General features: G+C 50.2%; 1 protein-coding gene across 1 annotated transcript in view; it reads right to left on the reverse strand.

Annotated features, from left to right (window-relative positions):
- Positions 1 to 435: 435 nt before the first annotated feature.
- GFRA4 (GDNF family receptor alpha 4) overlaps positions 436 to 18,654 on the reverse strand; it is a 75,215-nt gene continuing 56,996 nt past the window's right edge. The window contains exons 2-8 of the mRNA XM_069796997.1: positions 18,132 to 18,410; positions 15,413 to 15,493; positions 11,589 to 11,934; positions 8,418 to 8,527; positions 7,315 to 7,449; positions 6,894 to 7,051; positions 436 to 4,784 (exon numbers count right to left, since the gene is read on the reverse strand). Of these exons, the coding sequence (XP_069653098.1) occupies positions 4,638 to 4,784; positions 6,894 to 7,051; positions 7,315 to 7,449; positions 8,418 to 8,527; positions 11,589 to 11,934; positions 15,413 to 15,493; positions 18,132 to 18,410 (1,256 nt within the window). The 3' untranslated portion in view covers positions 436 to 4,637. The remainder of the gene's footprint in view (positions 4,785 to 6,893; positions 7,052 to 7,314; positions 7,450 to 8,417; positions 8,528 to 11,588; positions 11,935 to 15,412; positions 15,494 to 18,131; positions 18,411 to 18,654) is intronic.

An 18,654-nucleotide genomic window follows, 5' to 3' on the forward strand; every position in this document is an offset into this window, starting at 1 on the left:
CTCCACGTGCCACTAATTGCGGGTGCGATTATTCCCATCCTCGCTACGTCTTGCAATGCCTCCCTCCTCCTGCGCTGGCACCAGCTTTGAGCTCAATCTTCCCCAAATTCTTCCCAAAGCTTGGCGTGTGTCACCCCCGCCTGCAGCACAAGCAGCCCCAGGACTCGCGTGGGTCCGTGTCCCATTGTGGGTGGCACTGATGTCTTTCCATCTCAGCAGAGATGGTTTTTCACCTCCTGCCCCTTCTTGCTGGTAGGCAGCAGATCAGAGCTGGGTTTCCAGCCAAGCATGGGGCAGCTGAGCCCCACCGCTCTGCCAACACCCCCCCCCCAAAACATCCCCCCATTTCTTCCAGCTGCCCTTACGGCACGGGACCGGTGAGCTGGGCGTGCGGGCACGGACAACCCGGCATCGCAGACGGGAGCAAGGAGGGGGTCAGGAAAATGCATGTGTGCTTTATTCATGGATATGTTTGAATATTGACATGTACAGAAGAGATAAGCACAGGTTATACCCCAGTAGTACAGGCAGACGTCAACCCTCCTCCCCTGCGTACACGCACACACGCAGCCTTTACCATCGCCCTGCTACCTACGGGGTTATTGCTCCAGCACCGGCTCCCCGCCGCGGCATCTCCCTCCCTGCTCACGTTCTTGCTTTGATGACGATGTGGTATTTGTACATACACAATATTTCACGGGCTTTCGGGACTGCCAAGCCACTGGGAACGGTGCTGAGCAGCCGAAAAAATAGAGTTCAGTGGCTACAGAAAGTTTGGCTGGTTCTTTTTTTCTTTTTTTTTTTTTCTTTTTTTTTTTTTTTCCCATGACTCTTCTTTGTGCTTATGAAAATCCCCAGGTATGAAGTAATCCCCCAAAAAATTGTCTCCCTTTCTCTCTCTTGGCTCGGTCAGTCCTTTGCCTTTACAAGCAGCTGCTATGACTTTGGTGGTTGGTCAAGAGGCTTAAAAATGAAGATCCGTGGTTCACTTCACAGAGTTCAACAGAAATGAAATTTCATTTAAAAAAATTACTGACTTCTCACAAGGGAAAAGAAATGGTCTGTGCACGCATGTGTTTGTGGGTGGGGAGGAATGTAACTGGGTTTTCTTCCTCCAAAAGGACTGCTCAAAAGCCATCCTTTTTTGCAAAGTTTGATTCGTGAACAGGCTTGGAGGGAGAATTGACATATTAAATATTGGCAAAAAGGATTAAATGATCAGGAAAAAGTCATGCAGGTTTGGGGATTTTTTTTTTTTTTTTAAATTCTGTGTAATACGACTGTCCATCCCAACGCCCTGGCTCTTTCCTGCTGGGTGAGAGGCTCCTTGCTCTGTGCCTTACTCACTTCATTTCGAAGCATCCCCAAACCGCAGGGAACCCCCAGGAGTGCAGACCTGGCGTGGGACAGTACCTGAAGGATGCTGTATCCAAACTCACGGCACAGGACAAAGGGTGAGGACAGGGAGTGCATCTTCAGACCTGCAACCTCAACTCCACTGATGCTTCTGAGGCCCCTCAATCAAGGGCGTGGGGAAGAAGCCCCTCTAGCAGACACCCATTTACACTAACTCACTGCAGTTTTCGCAGGGATCCCGGCAGACCGCTGCCATGGTTTTTGAGCTTCTCACGCAATGCCTCTGTGATATGATCCATGGTAGCTGGCTGTCACCTCCCGCAGCCTCCCTTTTGGCTGTTGGTCTGCCATCCTTCCAAAACTGAGGACTTGAGAAGACACTGCAATGGGAATTCAGTGTCTCGTTGGCCTGTGATGCTTAGAGACAACTAACAACATAAGCAAGATATAAATCCAGGGGACATGATGATGTCTCACTGAAATTGCTAAAAATCCTTTAAGATAAATCTGCCAGAAAGTGTAATCAGACCATTGGTCCTGCTGTGGGGCATGATAATGGACTAGGTAACCTCTGGAGGTCTCCTCCATCCCCTCTAGTCTATGAGTAGGGTTCTCCACATCTATTTTTCACAGCATACCAGTCCTAAGGGTTGCCAGTCATCCTGACCACCTAGAAAAAGTCTAACTCTGCTGGCTGTCGATCAGGGAAGGAAATGGCAAGGTGGCATTTCAACATCACCGCCGGTGAGTTGTAAGAGACACAGGAGCGGAGCCACGAGAGACTGCAGGAGTGGGAACTCCTGGAAAGCAGCTGACACTTGCATGTCCATCCTACACAGAGACTCAGCCTGTGCAAGATTAAAGGCTGGTGGAGACAGACTTGCCGGGGCGGGATGTGTAGAAGAAGAGGGCATGACTACAGGACTCGAAAGGAAAGCGGCAGAAGAAGGCAATTCACAGCATGACCTCATGATGTTGAGGTAGTTCCTTGCCTTTGAAGGGCTGAGCATCGGGCTGTAATCCCTTTTCTCACCTATGGCTCAGAGAAGACAAGTGTTGCAGAGTTGCAGCTAGTAGTTGTGTCACTTGGTGCAGCGACGGCTCCACGGTCCCTCAGAGGACACCAGTGGCCTGGATGAAGGGGAGATGTTCATGGCAACTCAGTGCATGGCCACGGCACTTTGAAGGGAGGTAAGAGACTTCCCTGCCTGTCGCGCTACCTCCCTGCCTGCTTTTCTGATCTGGGTGAGCCTCTTGGCAGTGAAGACCTCCCATGCAAGTTTTGGTTCAGGGTGTGACCTGGCACCCTGCACGCAAGACTTGGACCTTGGCGTGTTCCTTTGCACGGCCCTGGATTAGGACAACCAGGTGCTACAGCCCTGAGGACCTCGAGGAGCAGAACTTTGGATAGGATGCAGCCAGGAGGATTTCTGGGCATGTTTCACACATCCACGGGTGTTCAACTGAAAATGAGGGGTTTCATATTGGACCAAACCCCGAGAAAGTTACTGCAGTTTCTCAGCAAAATCTGGAGCAATAAGCAATGGAAGGTGTTCTGCAGGGAGTGAGAATAAAAAGCGCTGGACTTTGCTGCGTCAGCTGCTGCTAAGCCTTTCTATGGTTCCAAACACTAAGGAACTAACGATACTCCTTGAAGGAGCAGAAACCGAGGAATAAATGGGCTGTTGCAAATACTCAGAGAGAATCTGGAGTTATTCCCGTGCCTCCTGTGGCGGCCAGCCTGGGTAAGCATTTATCCTGGGAAACCTCACCCTTCCTTACCATGACTTGATCTAGCGAGGAGTTCAGCCCCCCAGGAAGGCACCGCGAGTCCTCAGCTCACCTCCTTGAGGGAAGACCCCCAATTGCTCAGGTAGCCCAAGGTCACGCATCTGCCCCCCTGTGCCCCGAGAGACCAGAGAGACATTTGTCCTCACCCTCCAGCTGGGCTCTGGTTGCAGCTCAGCTGAATGGGTCACTTCACCAGCCTTTGCTGAAATGACCTCTCGGCTGAGTAAATAGGACTTGGCAGGAGGCAATGTCCTTCACGTGCTAACCTGGACACAAGTGGTTGCCTCTGCCAGCTCTTCAAGGAGGGATACCGTAGCAATCCACTCTACGCATGATGTGATTCATGACTTGGCATTTCCACAAATTGGCTGGATATTTATGTCCCCAGGGTGGTATCTAGCAAACCTTTTCTATCCTATCTCTTCCTAGAAAAACTAATGAAATCGCCTGATTGAAGACCCTCTGCCTCTCTGCGAGACCAGCAGATGCACAGGTGGCACATGAGAATGGGTTGCGTTGGGCTCACATCGAGTCCTGCCCGTGGGCTCGCACATTCATCCCTCATGGAGAAAGGTTAGCTTGGAGTGGGACAATATTGACCTCTGGTCATTTGGATGTAACAAAAAAATACCTACCCCAAACATTTTACAGGACCAGTGAATAGAGATGCTAGGGTTGGGACACGAAGAAAGCCAGCTGTAAACAAAATGCAACACACGTGTTTCTTCCTGAACACCATCAATACATGACATATGTTTCTCTAAAAAGGAGGGCCCAAGGGGTAGGTGACAGCTTGGAGATGCATGCTGTTTGCACGCTGGCCATGATTTCAAGCGGGTGGATAATCCCCGCCAGCCAGTTTGTAGCGTGGTTACTTGGTCTACCCCAGAGGTGCTTCAGGATCCTCTCTGGTGAACTAAACCAACCACCTTCTCACCAGTGCTCTGGTTTCTTCAGTCTGAACCAGGTGGGCTGCCCTTCAGGTCCTGAGCAGCCCTGGAGACTGTCCGAACACCACATCGCTTGACGTGTCCTGTCAAGAGCCCCCCAACATGAGTCAGGGCTTCAGGAAACGTCCTGACAGCTCATCCATCAAAAGTCTTTCACCTCTTGCCTGGGCCAGGCAAAAGCATTTCCTTTGCAGCTCTCATTTCTTGGCTCAGCTCTCTCCTTCACCTTTTCCAAGGGAATTGTCCACGGCTCCGACCCCATCTGCAGAGAGCTGGAGAGACAACCACCAAGCTGTGGGGTGGAAAGGTGGCCAGGACCAAGAATGAGCTGGTTGTCGACAATGCTGATTGTATAAAATCAAATAAATTGGCAGATGGATGAGGAGGAGGAAGGGACGCCCACATGCTCACCTCTCCTTCCCATCCCCTCCTTCCCCCCATCCTCCTCCCCCCCCCCAAAAAAAAAAAGTTACTGGTCTGGTTGTTTTGTAAAGAAACCAACACAAAGAGAGTCTCTGCCTGGCGTGCGCCCGCCCTGCTTCACATTGCAAAGAAGCTCAGCCCAGTGAGAGCGGGGAGAAGCCACATCTGCAGCGGAGAGGCTGCCCAGCAGGAGGGAGCCGCTGGGCTGGAGGTCCCTGATGACAGACGAGTGGAGCCCCGCAGGAGCTTCTCCTCTCCAGCCACCTGCAAGAGAAAGGAGGTAGCATGGGGTGAACCACCACGGTTGTTCTCCACCTCGGAGGATTTAGGGCTTGGGGACCGCGAAGCCTTCCTATGCGTGCGTGTGTACAGAGGGGAGCCCAGGGTTAACCTCAACAGCCCAGGTTTAGTCCGGAGGTCAGCTCAGCTTTGTTGGAGATGGTGGTGAAGGTGGGGGTAGCACCGTGGCGTACAGCAGGGTCACCTCACTGGGCGTGCAGCCCACAGGTTTGGACACTGGTTGGAGGTGTCTTTGTGTGGGGGTGGGTGCCTGGATGTCCACTGGTCAATGGAGATCCATGTAGCTTATGGAGCCACCACTGGCCAGCAGCTTGACCTGGTGGGCTCTTCAGGTGGAGATGTCCCCTGGGTGTTGAATACATCTCCATGGGGCTGGTAGATGGTTCGCCAAGAAGCAGCTGGGAGCCAGGTGGCTTTCTCCAAAATACAGTGCATGTGTTTACGTGACTGACTCCCACCCTAGGTGCCTACCCCCTGCAGACAAACTGCACCCTTCTCCTTTTCCAGTGCATTGAAACTGTGGCCGAAACTTTGCTTTGCTAGAGACCTCTATTTGCGTTAGTTGATAACCGAGCTAATTTAGAGCCGAGGCTCTGCTATGAAGACAGGAAGCAGCTGGACTAATCAGTCCATTGTAGAACTCCTCGTTGGATCTAGGGGCACCAACCTCATTAAACACTGAACAGGACCTGGATTCGAAGTTGAGTCCGAAGTTAAGACCCAACTGCCTGGTTTCTCCTGCAGTGTCAGCAGGGACCGTGCTCCAGCAGCACTCACACCTCAGCAGAGGGATGCGCTGCCGTCACGGGGAGGTTGGCGATGCACCAGGGCCATCCCTTACTGCAGTTGCTTTCTCCAGCTGCCCACATGCTTGTGGCAGCAGCAGTTGGCTCTCTGGGCTGGACTGTCAGTGACGAGGGAGGTTCACAGCTTCTCCATCACTTCCAGGAGAAAAGTTCTCAGTGCAAGGTCTGGACCTCAGGCCACTACTTGGATTGCACTAAGGTCTGGGGAGCACCAGCTGGAAGCAAATCCTCCAAATCCCCTGGGTGCAAAGTTTATGGCCTGATGGAAGTGTGTCCGTGCTGTGCCTGGCCACCAATGCCCTGAAAAGCGGTGAGGGAAGCTGAGGCAACATTTCTGTACCTCCCACCTGCTGCTCTGTGAAAACAGAGTGGAGGGTGGTGAATCGGATGTTTTCCCATCAAAAGAAACAGGGAAGAGGTATAAAAAAAGCCCACGTATGGAAGGTCTCTGAAGGTATCAGCTAGCCCAGTGCAAAGCCCACGCTCAGTCCTTGGAGTCTAGTTAACTGACAGCTTCTGTTACCTGAATGTTCAGCAAATCAAGGTCACTGTCAATTATTCAATAGTAAAATAATTCAATCTGAAAATTACTCTGGTGGGTGGCAAACCAAGGTCATTGGTTTTTATTTAAAAATAAAATATTTAATGCCAACTATTGCCAACATCAGTAAATTAATCTGTTATTTGTTTTAAAATAACTTCCATTTAATATTATTTTGATACTAACAATTTGCTGATGCCTAGAACCTTTCATCTGAAATTTTCCAATGTTTAGCACACCTTAGTCAGTTAAGCCTCTACGTTATGACCTCCAGGATCCTCATGTAACAAGGGAGGAACGTGTGTCCCAGGTGGCCGAAACGCTCATCTGAAGCCATGCGGCTGCCTTGCAGGAGGGTAAGGAGCCAAACCAGTGGTCCTGGCTCCCCTTCTACACTCCTGAAAAGCCCACGGATTTCCCAGTATTTTTAAAAAAAAACAACTCTCCCTGTAGCACCCATGAAAGAAGAGAAGGTGACCAACAGGCAGGAGCTCAGAGTCAGGGATAGGAGAATGTGGCCCTGTGCTTGATGTTGGGGAAAAATATGTCGGGGCACGAAGAAGAGGGTGAATCAGGAGCTCCAAGAGGTGGAGGAGAGGTTGGATGTCTGCACCTAGCTGAACTGACACAGGTGGAAGAGGGAGCTGAGGTGAGGAGGGCTGGAGGGCATGGAGGAGGTATAGACATGGCCAAGCATCTCTCAGGGCCAGGTCAGCCCTCTCCTACCTTGGTGGGCTGGAGGTGCTCGAAGATGTTCTCTCTGAGGGTCGCCACGGCTCTGTTGGCATTTCGCTCCTGCTTGTACATCTGTGTGGTGGGGGGGATGGATGGGGCCACAGCCGCATTCAGGTAGGTCCCATTGCCAAAGGCCAGAATGGCGTTTTCTTTGTGTGGGAAAGAGATGAAGAAAAGTGTCGTCAGGGCAACGTTTCCAAGGGAAAACACATGCATCCCTTCTCCAGCCTCCTTTGACTGCATCACCCAAACGCAAGCCCGAGGGTCTTCAGAGCTCCTTTGTTGAAAGCACAGGGAGCTGGACACCTACAGACTCTTGAGGACCAGGGCATCTTCATACCCTCATTCCCAAGAAGCCTCACCAGCTTGCAGGGGATGCTGCCGGAGCAGCAATGTGCTGGGCGATACTTACGGAGACAGATATTGTCGGTGAAGAGGTGCAGAAAGCTCTCGCACTCTTCCTGCCTGTTGCCACTGGCATTGCATGTGCACCAGGGAGCTATGCTGGAAGTTGAGTTGTCAATGTAGTTGGGTGTGATGGGGCTGCCTGCCGGGAAGGATGGAGAAGGGTTATCGCAAGGCTGGTACTTCAAGAAGGGACAATGATTTCCCTCTTTGCTGCTCTCTTGGGTTGCTCTGCTTACAGCCTCAGCTGAGCCGGCAGCATGAGAAAAACTTTCAAGTGCTGGTGTCACGGGTGTGTTTTGCTGCCGGGGAGGAGAAGAGGGGCAGTTGTAGCCCTTTTGTTCACCCTGCCACCAGCAAAGCCTTCAGTCAATTAAAACGTGCTATCAGTCCAAGGAATGGGCAGCTCCTGGGAAATCAGATTCCCTAATAACATTCAAAACCAGTATGTGAATGTGCGTAAAGGTTTCCGCGCTGTCATTGAAAAAACCAAACTCAATCTCCAGAATGGTCAGAGACAACAAAGGAAGGATTAAACCAGAATGAAATCTTGACCCAAAAAGCTGACAATCTATTCCATCCGTCAGGATAGACTAAGTTCAATGACCATTGGCTCTTCTCTTTGAACTCTGTATGTGCTTGTGCTAACTGCTGCCAGCTGGGTCTCTGCAGCATCTGAAAACCCAATTTGATGTCCTCTGATATCAGCAAGACAGCAGTGTAAAGTTGATTTCCAGTGGCATCACTGGTGATGGCATCAGGGAACCCCTGACAGAGCAGATGCCCTGGGACAGCCCATCTCTTTCCACCTGAGAGAGAAGCTGGGATCTTGCAGCAGCCCACGGTGCATGTTTTTTCTCCCTCCGCTGCAGCTATCCTAAAGTTACCCCATGCTCATGGCTTAGGCTCCTTTTCTAGTCACTGCCGAGAGAAACCCCAGCATCTCCCTGAGATCCCAATCTCAGCTCTCCACCCTACTGTCCTCATAGCTTGTAGCTGGCCAGTGTAGGAGGAGATGTTTCCCACCCAGAGGAGTTATTTCCAGCCCAGAGGGGATATTTCCCACCCAGAAAGTGGGAGAGAGACCAGCCGATGGATGCAGCCTCTTACCTATGATCCCTGTATACGCCAGCAGACAGGCAGCATAGCTGTCCCTCTGGCAGCCGCTGGCAGCCTGCAGGGATGGCTGGCAATTAAACTGGAACTCTGCGTAGCGTGACCTGATGGAGCGAGAGCACAAAAAGGGGCGTATTAGCACACATATTCGTGGCGAAAAGGGACATAATAGCACACTGGTGGTGTTTACAGAAGGGAACACGTTTGCAAAATCCTTTGCTGCTGTAGGCGTTGCTAAATCAGTTTGAATGAATGTCATTTTATACTCTCCTGCTGCCCCCAACAAACCCAGAAGTGGGTTTTATCCCTTTGAGGTGAGACATGAATAGGTGCTCTGGTTAATGTTTTACAGCTTCCTCTGGGACTGCAAGAAAAGTCCGGTCTTGGAAGAAATGTTTGTTTTCTGACGTGTGAAGCTGGCTTTCGCGGGAAGAGCTGTTGCAGATAGCAAGGGAATTCATTCTGTATTGCCGTTATCTGACTCTTGGGTAATAACTTCCCCTAGAGACCTAAGCCTTCATTTGGGGGCTGATTTGCTGGAAGAGGGAATCACTCTGGTCCAGTTCCACTCTCTTCAAAGGTTATGCTCTAAATGTAGATGAGGTCAACTTCAGATTGAAGGAAATGCCCAAAGGCTCAGATATGAAATTCTCAAGCCATCACCAGGGCTGCTGCCACATCCCCTGCTGCAGGCACCCGTTCTCAGGAGAAGGTTGGACACCTGGAGCCTGTGGAGCAAGAGGTGTATGACATACAGCTCTGACCACAGACCACCGTGCCTCGGTTTTCACGCTGCCTCGGTTTTCACGCTGTCTCGGTCAAAGCACCAAACCACTTAGCACAAAGCAGCTTTGAGTCACACACTGGGCTTGTTGGGACCGTCTGGGCCATGCAGGGAAGTTGGTGCAGCGTTCAGACAGATGGGCAGATTTCTCCTGGCATGGGGCTCCCCTGCTACCTTGGTCAGATAAAGATTGTAAATCATGCTGCCAACCAGATATTTGCCACCTAATTCTTTAGGTATGAATCTGTTGTTGGCACATAGGCATCTAGTGGTGTTTGGACATTGTAGGATATCTAAGAGGTCCACATGGGGCTTTCAGGCAGGACATAGGACCTTCTGGACATTCAGATCCATCTAAACAGGCATCCCATGACCAGGCAAGAAGGCATCTCACATGACATTTGAGCTGCTTAGGGAACCAAAGCAAGCACTACCTCAAATGTTTACTCTGCCTGGGCAACCTCAGGAAAACTGAGCGTGTTACTCCTCCCAGACAGCGTCTCTCTTCCAGACATTTTGTCGGTACTCCTGGTCAGTGTCAGCACTCTGACTTGTGCTTTCCTGCCCACTTCACTCCTCCTCCCCAGTCTTCTCCTTGTTTTCTCTTCTTTGTTCCCATGTTTGCCGCATACCAACCCCTTTCTCCCATGCAAAGCACAGGCAAACTCTTCTTGCCCAATTTTTTTGCGGCATTATTTAGGGGAGGGAGGTACTGATCGCAGGTTTTGCATTATTCATGTTCGTAGAGCCCACCCCTGCAAGCTGGGAAATTCAAGGGGTTACAGCTGTGGAGAAGCTGCAAGAGGACTAAGCAGCGCAGGCAGGGTTAGCCCTGGAGTATTTTACTCTATTTCTTTAAAGTGCCATGATTTGTTCCCGGCTCTGCTTATGGTTTCTGCACTGCTAGCTTTGACCGGGTCACACGTCAGCCCCTTGCTCCCACCATGTCTCTAGAGGATGTTTTATATTATATATTCAGAGACCAAGGAACCAGATAATTAACAGCTGTGCTGCTTGCAGGAAACGGTTTCCAGTCTCCTGGGAAACAACACTCTCCCCTTTGAACCTCTTCTTCCCTGCTGGGCCCGCTTGTCTTGTTAGGGAGAGGGCAGTACCCCTCCATTTCAGATTCCCTGGGTAGCCGGGTGAAATCTGAGCAAGAGCTGGTGTGGCTCAAGGGCTTTTCATCTTTCAGAGTCAGCTTCAGATGTATAGCTCTGTTGTTCTCCTTCATCCACATTTCTGGGGTGCGGAGGGGTGAGGGTATTGGTACCAGTCCAGCCTTCCAAGAGGATGCTGCTGCTCTCACCTCCCTTTGTGAAAAGACAATTATTTTCTTGTCATTTAAAGATGATGTGCTGATAGGGGGTGGCCGCTGGAAGTTCAGCTCAGGAAGTCCCAAAGCGTACAATAGTTAGAGACTGGGACGATACTGGGAGATGTGTCCTGCACTTGCTCTTGTGCACTTCTCCAGGTGTCTGCTCGTGGCCACAGCTGCACACAGGACACTGGGCTGCGACCACCACGTTTGGTGCAGTACGGTTGCTCTTATGGTCTTACATCTCTTACTGACAGATGGGCTCCACACTGTATGTGGATTAACCTTCTGGAATATCAAAGACTTTTTGAGAAATAGAGGGCTGAAAATAGTACAGCTGAGGGAAAAAACACTTCAGGGGTATGCCTGTGAGTGTGCACATTGGGATGGGTCTGTGTGTGCATGGTGCTTAAATGGAAGCAGAGGAGAAAACCACCCTGGCCACATACTATGTGGTAGACTGGAGCGACAGCTGTGAGTCTGAGACTCCTATTGCAATCGCTAGAACATCCAGCCTTGCAGCAGAAGGATATATTTTTATACATATGATTAATTTTGCTAATAAAATAAGAAAGCCATGGGTTTAAGGTATCTACAAGTGCCTGTGACTGTTAGGATAGCTTGGGCGCTCCCATAGGATGCTTGGACTAGGGCAGATAGATAGACAGTGAAGAGACAGATTGGTGAAAGTGGCTGCAAGCACCCCACCCCACATCCCTGCTTAGCTTGCACCTTCCTGGAACTATTTCCATAGCAGGTCTTTCTTTAGGACCAAAGCCAAAAACCCATAGAAAAGGTCTAAAAAAACCTCCAGCACAAACTTCTCACACCTTCTGTCTGTTAACACCTCCTGTCTAGAGTATGAGCCAAGGACATGGGTCATGGGAAGGAGCCGCTCAGGCAATGGCCTATGTTGGTGGGTTGTGGTGGGATGGGTGCCTCCGGACAGGATCCTTCGGGTGGGTGCATTGGCTCTGGTCACTGGGCTGTCACCCGCGGATGAACCCCTGGCTTGTCCAAGGGACAGCTTTCCATGTCGGCCACCCCGGTGTGAGAACGTTACCTGCAGACGTAGTTTTCCCGGCAGGAGTCCAGAGGCGCCAGGCAGTTGGGCTTCTCCTTGGACTCGTAGGAGCAGGCAGGAACGATGGTCTGCCGCCGGCGTTCGGCACAGGCTGTGTCGTCGCAGGGGCAGAAGAGGAGCTCGTGGGTGTACTCGGGTGGCACGCGGTCGAAGAACTTGCGCAGAGCCTTGTGGCACTTGGAGCGGTTGCAGGTGTCAGCCCGGGCCAGGCGTCGGATGCAGAAGGAGACATACTCCGTTCGCAGCCGCTGGCACATCTCGTCCACGTTGCAGGCTTTGGCAGCGTCCAGACACCGGTTCACTTGGGTCACCTCGTTCTCGGACCCTGTGGGGTGGTGGGAGATGGTGATGGGGCTTTGCATTGACCTCCCTGCCAGCAGCACCACCCTATGCCGAGACCTTCATCCCCATCCTGCTCCCATCCATGGCCACCTCAGGGAGACCACCACCTGCTCCGAGAAGGCAGTGGCCAGGGTGAAGTTCACATTTGCTCTCTGTGTCCTGGCAGGACCAAATCCCCTTTCCCTACTCACCTTTCCCAAGAGGTGTCACGGCCACACAACAAATTTCACACCCCATAGCCTGGTCCACCAAGATCTTACACTTAATAAAATGAAGCTTTGTTCTACCCTGGGCATCTCATATCACTTTACCAATGTGAATTAACCTACTTAAGGCCTGGGAAGACAGCAGTCATTAGAAAGTGCATCTATTTATGGCCATGACTGAACCCACCAGGGTGATGGGGTCTCTTCTAATGGACCTTCTTTTTCCAAAAAGTGTTCAAGATCAAGCACTGAGTCAGTGGCAAAGCCGGGTCTCCTGATACATGGGTGGTCTGCGCTAATCCTTGCACCCCAGACCCTCTACCCTGTGCAATGAGTTTCCTCAGGCCTCCGGAGAGTCAAGCCTGGCTTTGGCAGCAGCAGCGTTATGTTCATCCCAGGACCTGCTCAGCTAAGTGAGAGCTCTCTGGGTCTTAAAGCCCCAAAACAATGCTCTGGCTTCCCCCATGCAGACCAGTACTGCCCAGTATGCCCACGTCCTAAGCAGCGACAGTCCCTTCATGAGATGGGGCTCAGAGCTATCATCCAACCTGATGCTCCTGGGGCCTTGATGCTACCTGCATGTGAGCCCATGCAGGTCTCTTCCCACACCTTTTGCAAGGTCACCCCTTCGCTGGCTTCAGCGAAATCGCTCTGCATTTCCACTTTCTTAAAAAAGAGGGGAAAGAAAGTCCCAGATGAGCAATATGGGTGGGAGAGCAGGGGTGTGCTGTGGGGATGCAGGGAAGGTGGAGGAAAACTTGCAGCGAGGGGAACAATCAGGAAAAAATAGCAAAACCCGTGATGACGGGTGAGAAATACACTGTCTTCGGTAGGCAAATGGGGGTCTCACGGGTTTATATGCCAACAACCTCCTCTGCAAATGTGGGGAAAGGTGTTTGTGTAACACTGGCTTTAGGGCTCCTTCAAAGATGGATGGGGCTCTGTTTTATAGAGCAGGGAAATGCTAGAGAATCCCTGGTAGGAGTCGGTCAAGACATTAGGCTCTGTCTGATCGGACAGATAAGATGAGGGTCCTCGAAGCGTGAGAGAGAAAATGAATTTGAAGCTGTTTTTCACCTCTCTGAATTAAGCCCATGACCTGAAGCACACTAGAAGGACTTTCTCCCCAGCAGAGAAGGATTTTTTTCACAGAGGAAAAATCCCCAGAATGATAAATTTCCAATGCAGAGTCAAGCCCTGTCTTTGGCCGGGAGTTAAAACCAGCCAGTCACTGCTGACAAGTGTTAAAACATTGACAGTCTCTCTGAGCAATTCAGAACTGGCTGCCCTCCTTCATTTTCACTGACATTATCAGATGCTTCGAGTATTTATTTTTCCCTTCCTGTTGTCCCTGCTGCTTACAGTGAGCTGGAAGTCAAATTCCAAGTTTTGCCCTTATTTTATGATGGGTGAAACTTTTGCTTGCTGTGTTCCCACCACGTAGGTATTTTCCTTTAAAAACGCCCAGAGATAATATTGTTAGAGCATTGGTTTACACTGGGGAGCTGTCAGCAAACATGAAGGAAACAGTTACTTGGAAGGGTTTCATTACCCATTCAGCTAATGAATCACAGGGAACACGCTAGCTTTTCTCCTCTTCCCACGCAACAACAGAAGATGTGCTTTTTTAAATCACCGCTACAATTAGAGCAGAGGGATATAATTCTGTTTGTACAGTTTTAATAGTGGCCATATATTGCTTATGTAAAATTGGGTTAAAAATACCTGTTGCTCTGACTTGGCACATGGTCATGGGGATGTCTTATGTTTCAACAAGTTCTTGGGAATTTTTTTTTTTTTTTTTTGGCAGATTTGAAAGAAGGTCCTTTGGCAGTGCTGACCGTATGATCCTGGGCACTGGACAGGCACAGGATGGCAGGTCATAAGTTATGTTATAGAAGGTGTTGATGAGTACAAATAGGGAAAAAAAGGTTAAACTAAGAAACTTCATGTCCCTAGATGGATGTTGAGTCCTTTGGTACATATCCCTGCTGCTCTGGGCCCATTCGCTTTGCTGCCCAGCTGGTTTCAGTCTGCTTTAAAAACCTGATGTGTTAACCATGCATAAAAATCCCCATCCTCCCCATCCCTAGATTCTGCCGTGCTCTGAAGAGCCCTGTAGGACTTTCAGCAAAAGGGGAAAAACTCCAGTAAAGAAGGCCATGACCCGGCAAACAGCTTTGTGCATGCTTCACTTTCCATGCTCAAATCAGTCAAGTGGAGTCAATAAGAAGATGTGAGGTGTGAGGTCAGGGAGCACCCCCCTTCCTCTCTCTGCTCAGATTGTCGAGGGCTGATGGGTTAATTTGCTCCCGGACATTTTCATCTAACAAGTGCCTCGCCATCGCGGGGACTGCAGACATCCATTGGCTGCAGGGACATGCTGCTCCTTACTTGCTTGGGTGCGCTCCAGCTGTGGATGCCACCCCAGAGTCAGGTGCGTATTTGGGAAGAGCTGCAACAGGATTGCTGTGCTGGCATATCTGCCAGAGACACACGAGGAGTACATTACCTGCTCCCAGACAGGTAGTTTGGTAACAATAATCAGCTTCCGTAAAGCTTCCCCACGGCTGTGGTGCATAAGCAGAGTCGAACGCTGGTTGTGGTGGCAGCTGTGACATGGGTGATGGATGACTTAATAGCTACCGCACTGACCTTTTAACTGCTGAGCTGGGGGTTCATGCCCTCGAGAGGGTTAAAAGGTGTCGGGCAGCTCTGCTTACATTATTAAGTGGTTTACATGATGCAGAGCAGAACACAGGTCTGAGTCCTGAGGTTGCCCTCAGGGCATGGGGTTAAAGGCTGAGGCTGGGATCAACCGGTACGTTGGATTATTGACCTTTTTGCCTGCAGAGTTTGACCCTGTGACTGATGTGGAAGTACGTTCTCACACCTAACGATACCCAGGCAGCCTCTGCTCGGCACAGGTCATCCACCTGCTATGGAGAATCAGCCCACCTGTGATGGCTCATTGGAAGAGGCTTTCCTGCTACGTCCCTCAGTCCCAGCCCTTCACAGTAGGGACATGAAAAAGCCAAAAAATGAAAATCACAAGTGCTTCTTCCTAGGACATGATCTTCTACCAACACTATAGCCCAGGAATCACAAGCAGCTCCTTGGAAAAATGATTGCAAGATCTCATCAATGCTTTGTGGAAAGACCACATAGGACTGCCTTGTCCATAGCGCTCGATCCCACAACCAGTTCCCCCCTGTTTGAACCAGTCTCTGTAAGAGCATCTTCCCGCCCACCTACCTGCGGTGATGGATGCCAGCCGGACGTAATCAAAGCCTCTGATGAACGGCTCGTAAGGGGAACTCTCCAGTACATTCATGCCTGGGTTGAAAAGAGAAGTTAGTGAGCAGGCAGCTGAGGCTCCTGAGGGATGTCCAAGATGTACCAGGTTCAACAGATGCAGTGCAGGTTTGCTTGGTGGGTCCAAGGGGACGCGTGCTCTAAAAGCCATAAGTAAATGGATACTCAGGGTCACAGGAACTGATGTATGGCCATATCCTTAGAGAAGGGAAGAGAATGTAACTGGCTTTTTAAAATATATCAGAGTTTTGGAGTAGGACAGCCTCTCAGGGAAATGTTGAGCTATAGAGCAACCCTCTATAGCTCAAGACTTGGGCCCCTTGACAGGGATTGCCACTGATGACACCAGGCATGATGTAGCACAGGCTTTTGCTCGTGGGCAGAGTTCAAACCACCAGCTCCCTACATACATGGAGTTTCCATCACCATTCTTGCTATTTTCTATATGTCCCTCCCCGGTTCGATGGTCCTCACCTGTCTCTAGGACACAGCCAGGGCTCTGCACAGGGCTCTGCGTGTAACAATGCACATGCCTTAATATTTATTAACACCTCTCCCCTTCTCCTTGCCAACAGCCCTTTCTTACTCGGCGTGGAGCTAATGACCCACAGCTCCCGCAGAAACTTCCCCTCTTCATTTTTAAGTTGCTGGGAAGCTAATTTTATTCAATTGGTGCTTCCCTTTCATGCGCTCAATGGTCTGTAATGCCCCGTCATCCTGATGGATACCACAGAATATTATTGAAGCAAACAGCTCAGTATCATTTTTTTTTTTTATTAGACATTTAGATGGATATGGACAGCAGCAGCAGATGTACTGGCTGGGATAAAAGGACTATCAAACCTCATGCTCCAGGCATATGCTGATCACCAGCTGCGGTCAGGAAGAAACGGCTCCCAGGGTACACAGCCCTGTGCAATTACCACAGGTGCATTACAAGGCAGCTTTACACCTTCATTGAAATATCTTGCATCGTTACTGACTGGAGAGGGGCCCATTTGTATGTTCCAGCATAGCAGTTTTATGTCCTGATGATATAGCACCTTATCAGAGAATTGTTATCAGGTTGTCATCATGTTATTGTGTCTCCAAATGGGAAGGTGGCTAAACACAGGCGCGCTCAAGAGAAGCTGAGTAAATAGTATGCTTTGTAAATTCCCTGAGCACACGCTTCGACAATTGATTTTATAAGAGGGCTTCTAGGAAGCTTTTTACAGCCTCCTGGGTACGTACGACTGAGAGACAAAGCTCTACACGGAGCATGTGGATTGGCTTCCTTTCTCAGTCAATTAAACATGTTTAAGGACTCTGAAACATGTGACTGTTATGAAATATATTTCCCCAGGGAAATTAAGGCAAGGAAATCAAAGATTTGCCAGTGTGAATCTGCATTGCAAGTGAACTCAGTGCTTGAAAAAATGTGGGGCTCAGAATGTGACAGCAGAGGAGAAGTAGGGCAGAGTCTTGGCAGTCTCCGATAACAGCCCTCTCACAGTCATCCCCAAAATAGAGTTCCCAAAGCGTCGGGCAGGGAGCCTATCCATCCCGGCCATCCAGCACCCATCTCCTGCTCTGCATCTGGAGACCCGCGCCTGGCCCCTGCCTGCTCCCAGCACTCCCTGCCATCCCCTCACTGCTCTTCCAGCGGTGGTGCAGGTCCATGGGGAAGGAGTTGCAACGCAGCCTGTTAAGATGAGCGGAGAGGCTGGATTGCTACCTCTTCCCCAGGCTTCACTTCAATGCAAACAAATTCACCTGGCACGTAATTATGGCAAAGATTGGATCCTGGAAGGTGCTGAGGTCTCCTATTTCCCCAGCTGGCTCACACCACCGCGCTCTGCACCCTCCAAGCTGCAGCACCTGAAAGCTTTCCGGGAACTCGATCAAGCGGTTCCCATTCTGGCAAGCCCGTGCATTATAGTCTCCATCCTCTTTGTTTTGCTTGGCCTCTTGGCCTGTGTTATCACCCCTGCACCTTTCCTTTCAGCTTTCAGCCGGCAGTGTTTTATTAATCTATTTTGCAGCCCGTGGCTGGAAGGTTCTGTTTTATTCCCCTTTTTAATTTTCATGGTGCATAAAATACTCACCAGCCTGACAAGGAAGAGTTATGGCCACTGAGGTGCACTTTTATGATGACTCTTAAAAAACGTCAAAATCCAAACTTACTAAATACTGGCTCTGGGAACACTTTAAATTCCAACTTGATGTCACCAGCCCCAAATCTTCACTAACCCAAAGACACTGGTACATTTGAGAGCCTCCAAGAGAGTGATATTTTTTTAAGTTCAGGCTGTTTTTTCCCCAACGGCCATGCTTTGTATAGTGTTTCTGTAAAATCCATGGCTTTCATGGTCTTGGCTAACATACTTAGATGCAAAACATACCATGCATTTTCCCAGCAAAAGATCTCAAGTTATACTGGGAACATCACAAGAAAGAGGCCAGGTTAGAAAAAAAGTAAGGAGGTGTCTTAGGTTTTCAGGATTGCTTTCCCCAAAATGTAAATACTGTGGGGGTCAGTAGGTCTTGAGAGGGAATGGGATACTACAGGGGTGATCTTTTTTTGCAGCCACTTTGGTGCTGGGGAGCTCTGTAGAAAGCCCCATCAGTAATTCCCTTTTAGGAAGATCGTCAGAAATGAGTACTCTGCTCAACTGACCTTCCATCAACGTGTGGTGGATGCTCCAGTAGACACTCAAGCAGTGCTTCTCCTTTTTCATCCCTCGCTTGCACTTGCAGCCGTATAGCTGGCTGGAGAGCAGGGCCGTCACGGTGCTCCGGCACTGGTTCTTGGCATCGGGGCCCAGCTTGTTGGCTCCATTGCCTGCGATGCATTGCCGGAGGGTCCTGAATTTGGCGCTGCAGATGGGGTCATTGGTACAGGACTCACCGGCTTGAAGGCAGTCCCTGCTAGAGCTGACAGCTTCCGCCATACCTTCTGCAAGAAAACCAGAGAAGTGGTGCAAGGGTGATGGAGCAACCCCAGGTGGGAAGTGAATTTTGTCTCCCATGAGCTGGACCAGGCTGGGATGTCCATCTTCACGTGCGGAGATGGAAATCTCTCTTATCACCACCCACTCGACAAGGAATGACCCTGCTTCTGAAGCCTTAAGTGGGCAGATCCCTCCCCAACAGATCAGCTGAAGGGTTTAAATCCCCAGGCTTGCCTCTACTACTCATGG

The sequence above is a fragment of the Haliaeetus albicilla genome, chromosome 1 (genome assembly GCF_947461875.1).
Source record: "Haliaeetus albicilla chromosome 1, bHalAlb1.1, whole genome shotgun sequence".
Taxonomy (NCBI): Eukaryota; Metazoa; Chordata; class Aves; order Accipitriformes; family Accipitridae; genus Haliaeetus; species Haliaeetus albicilla.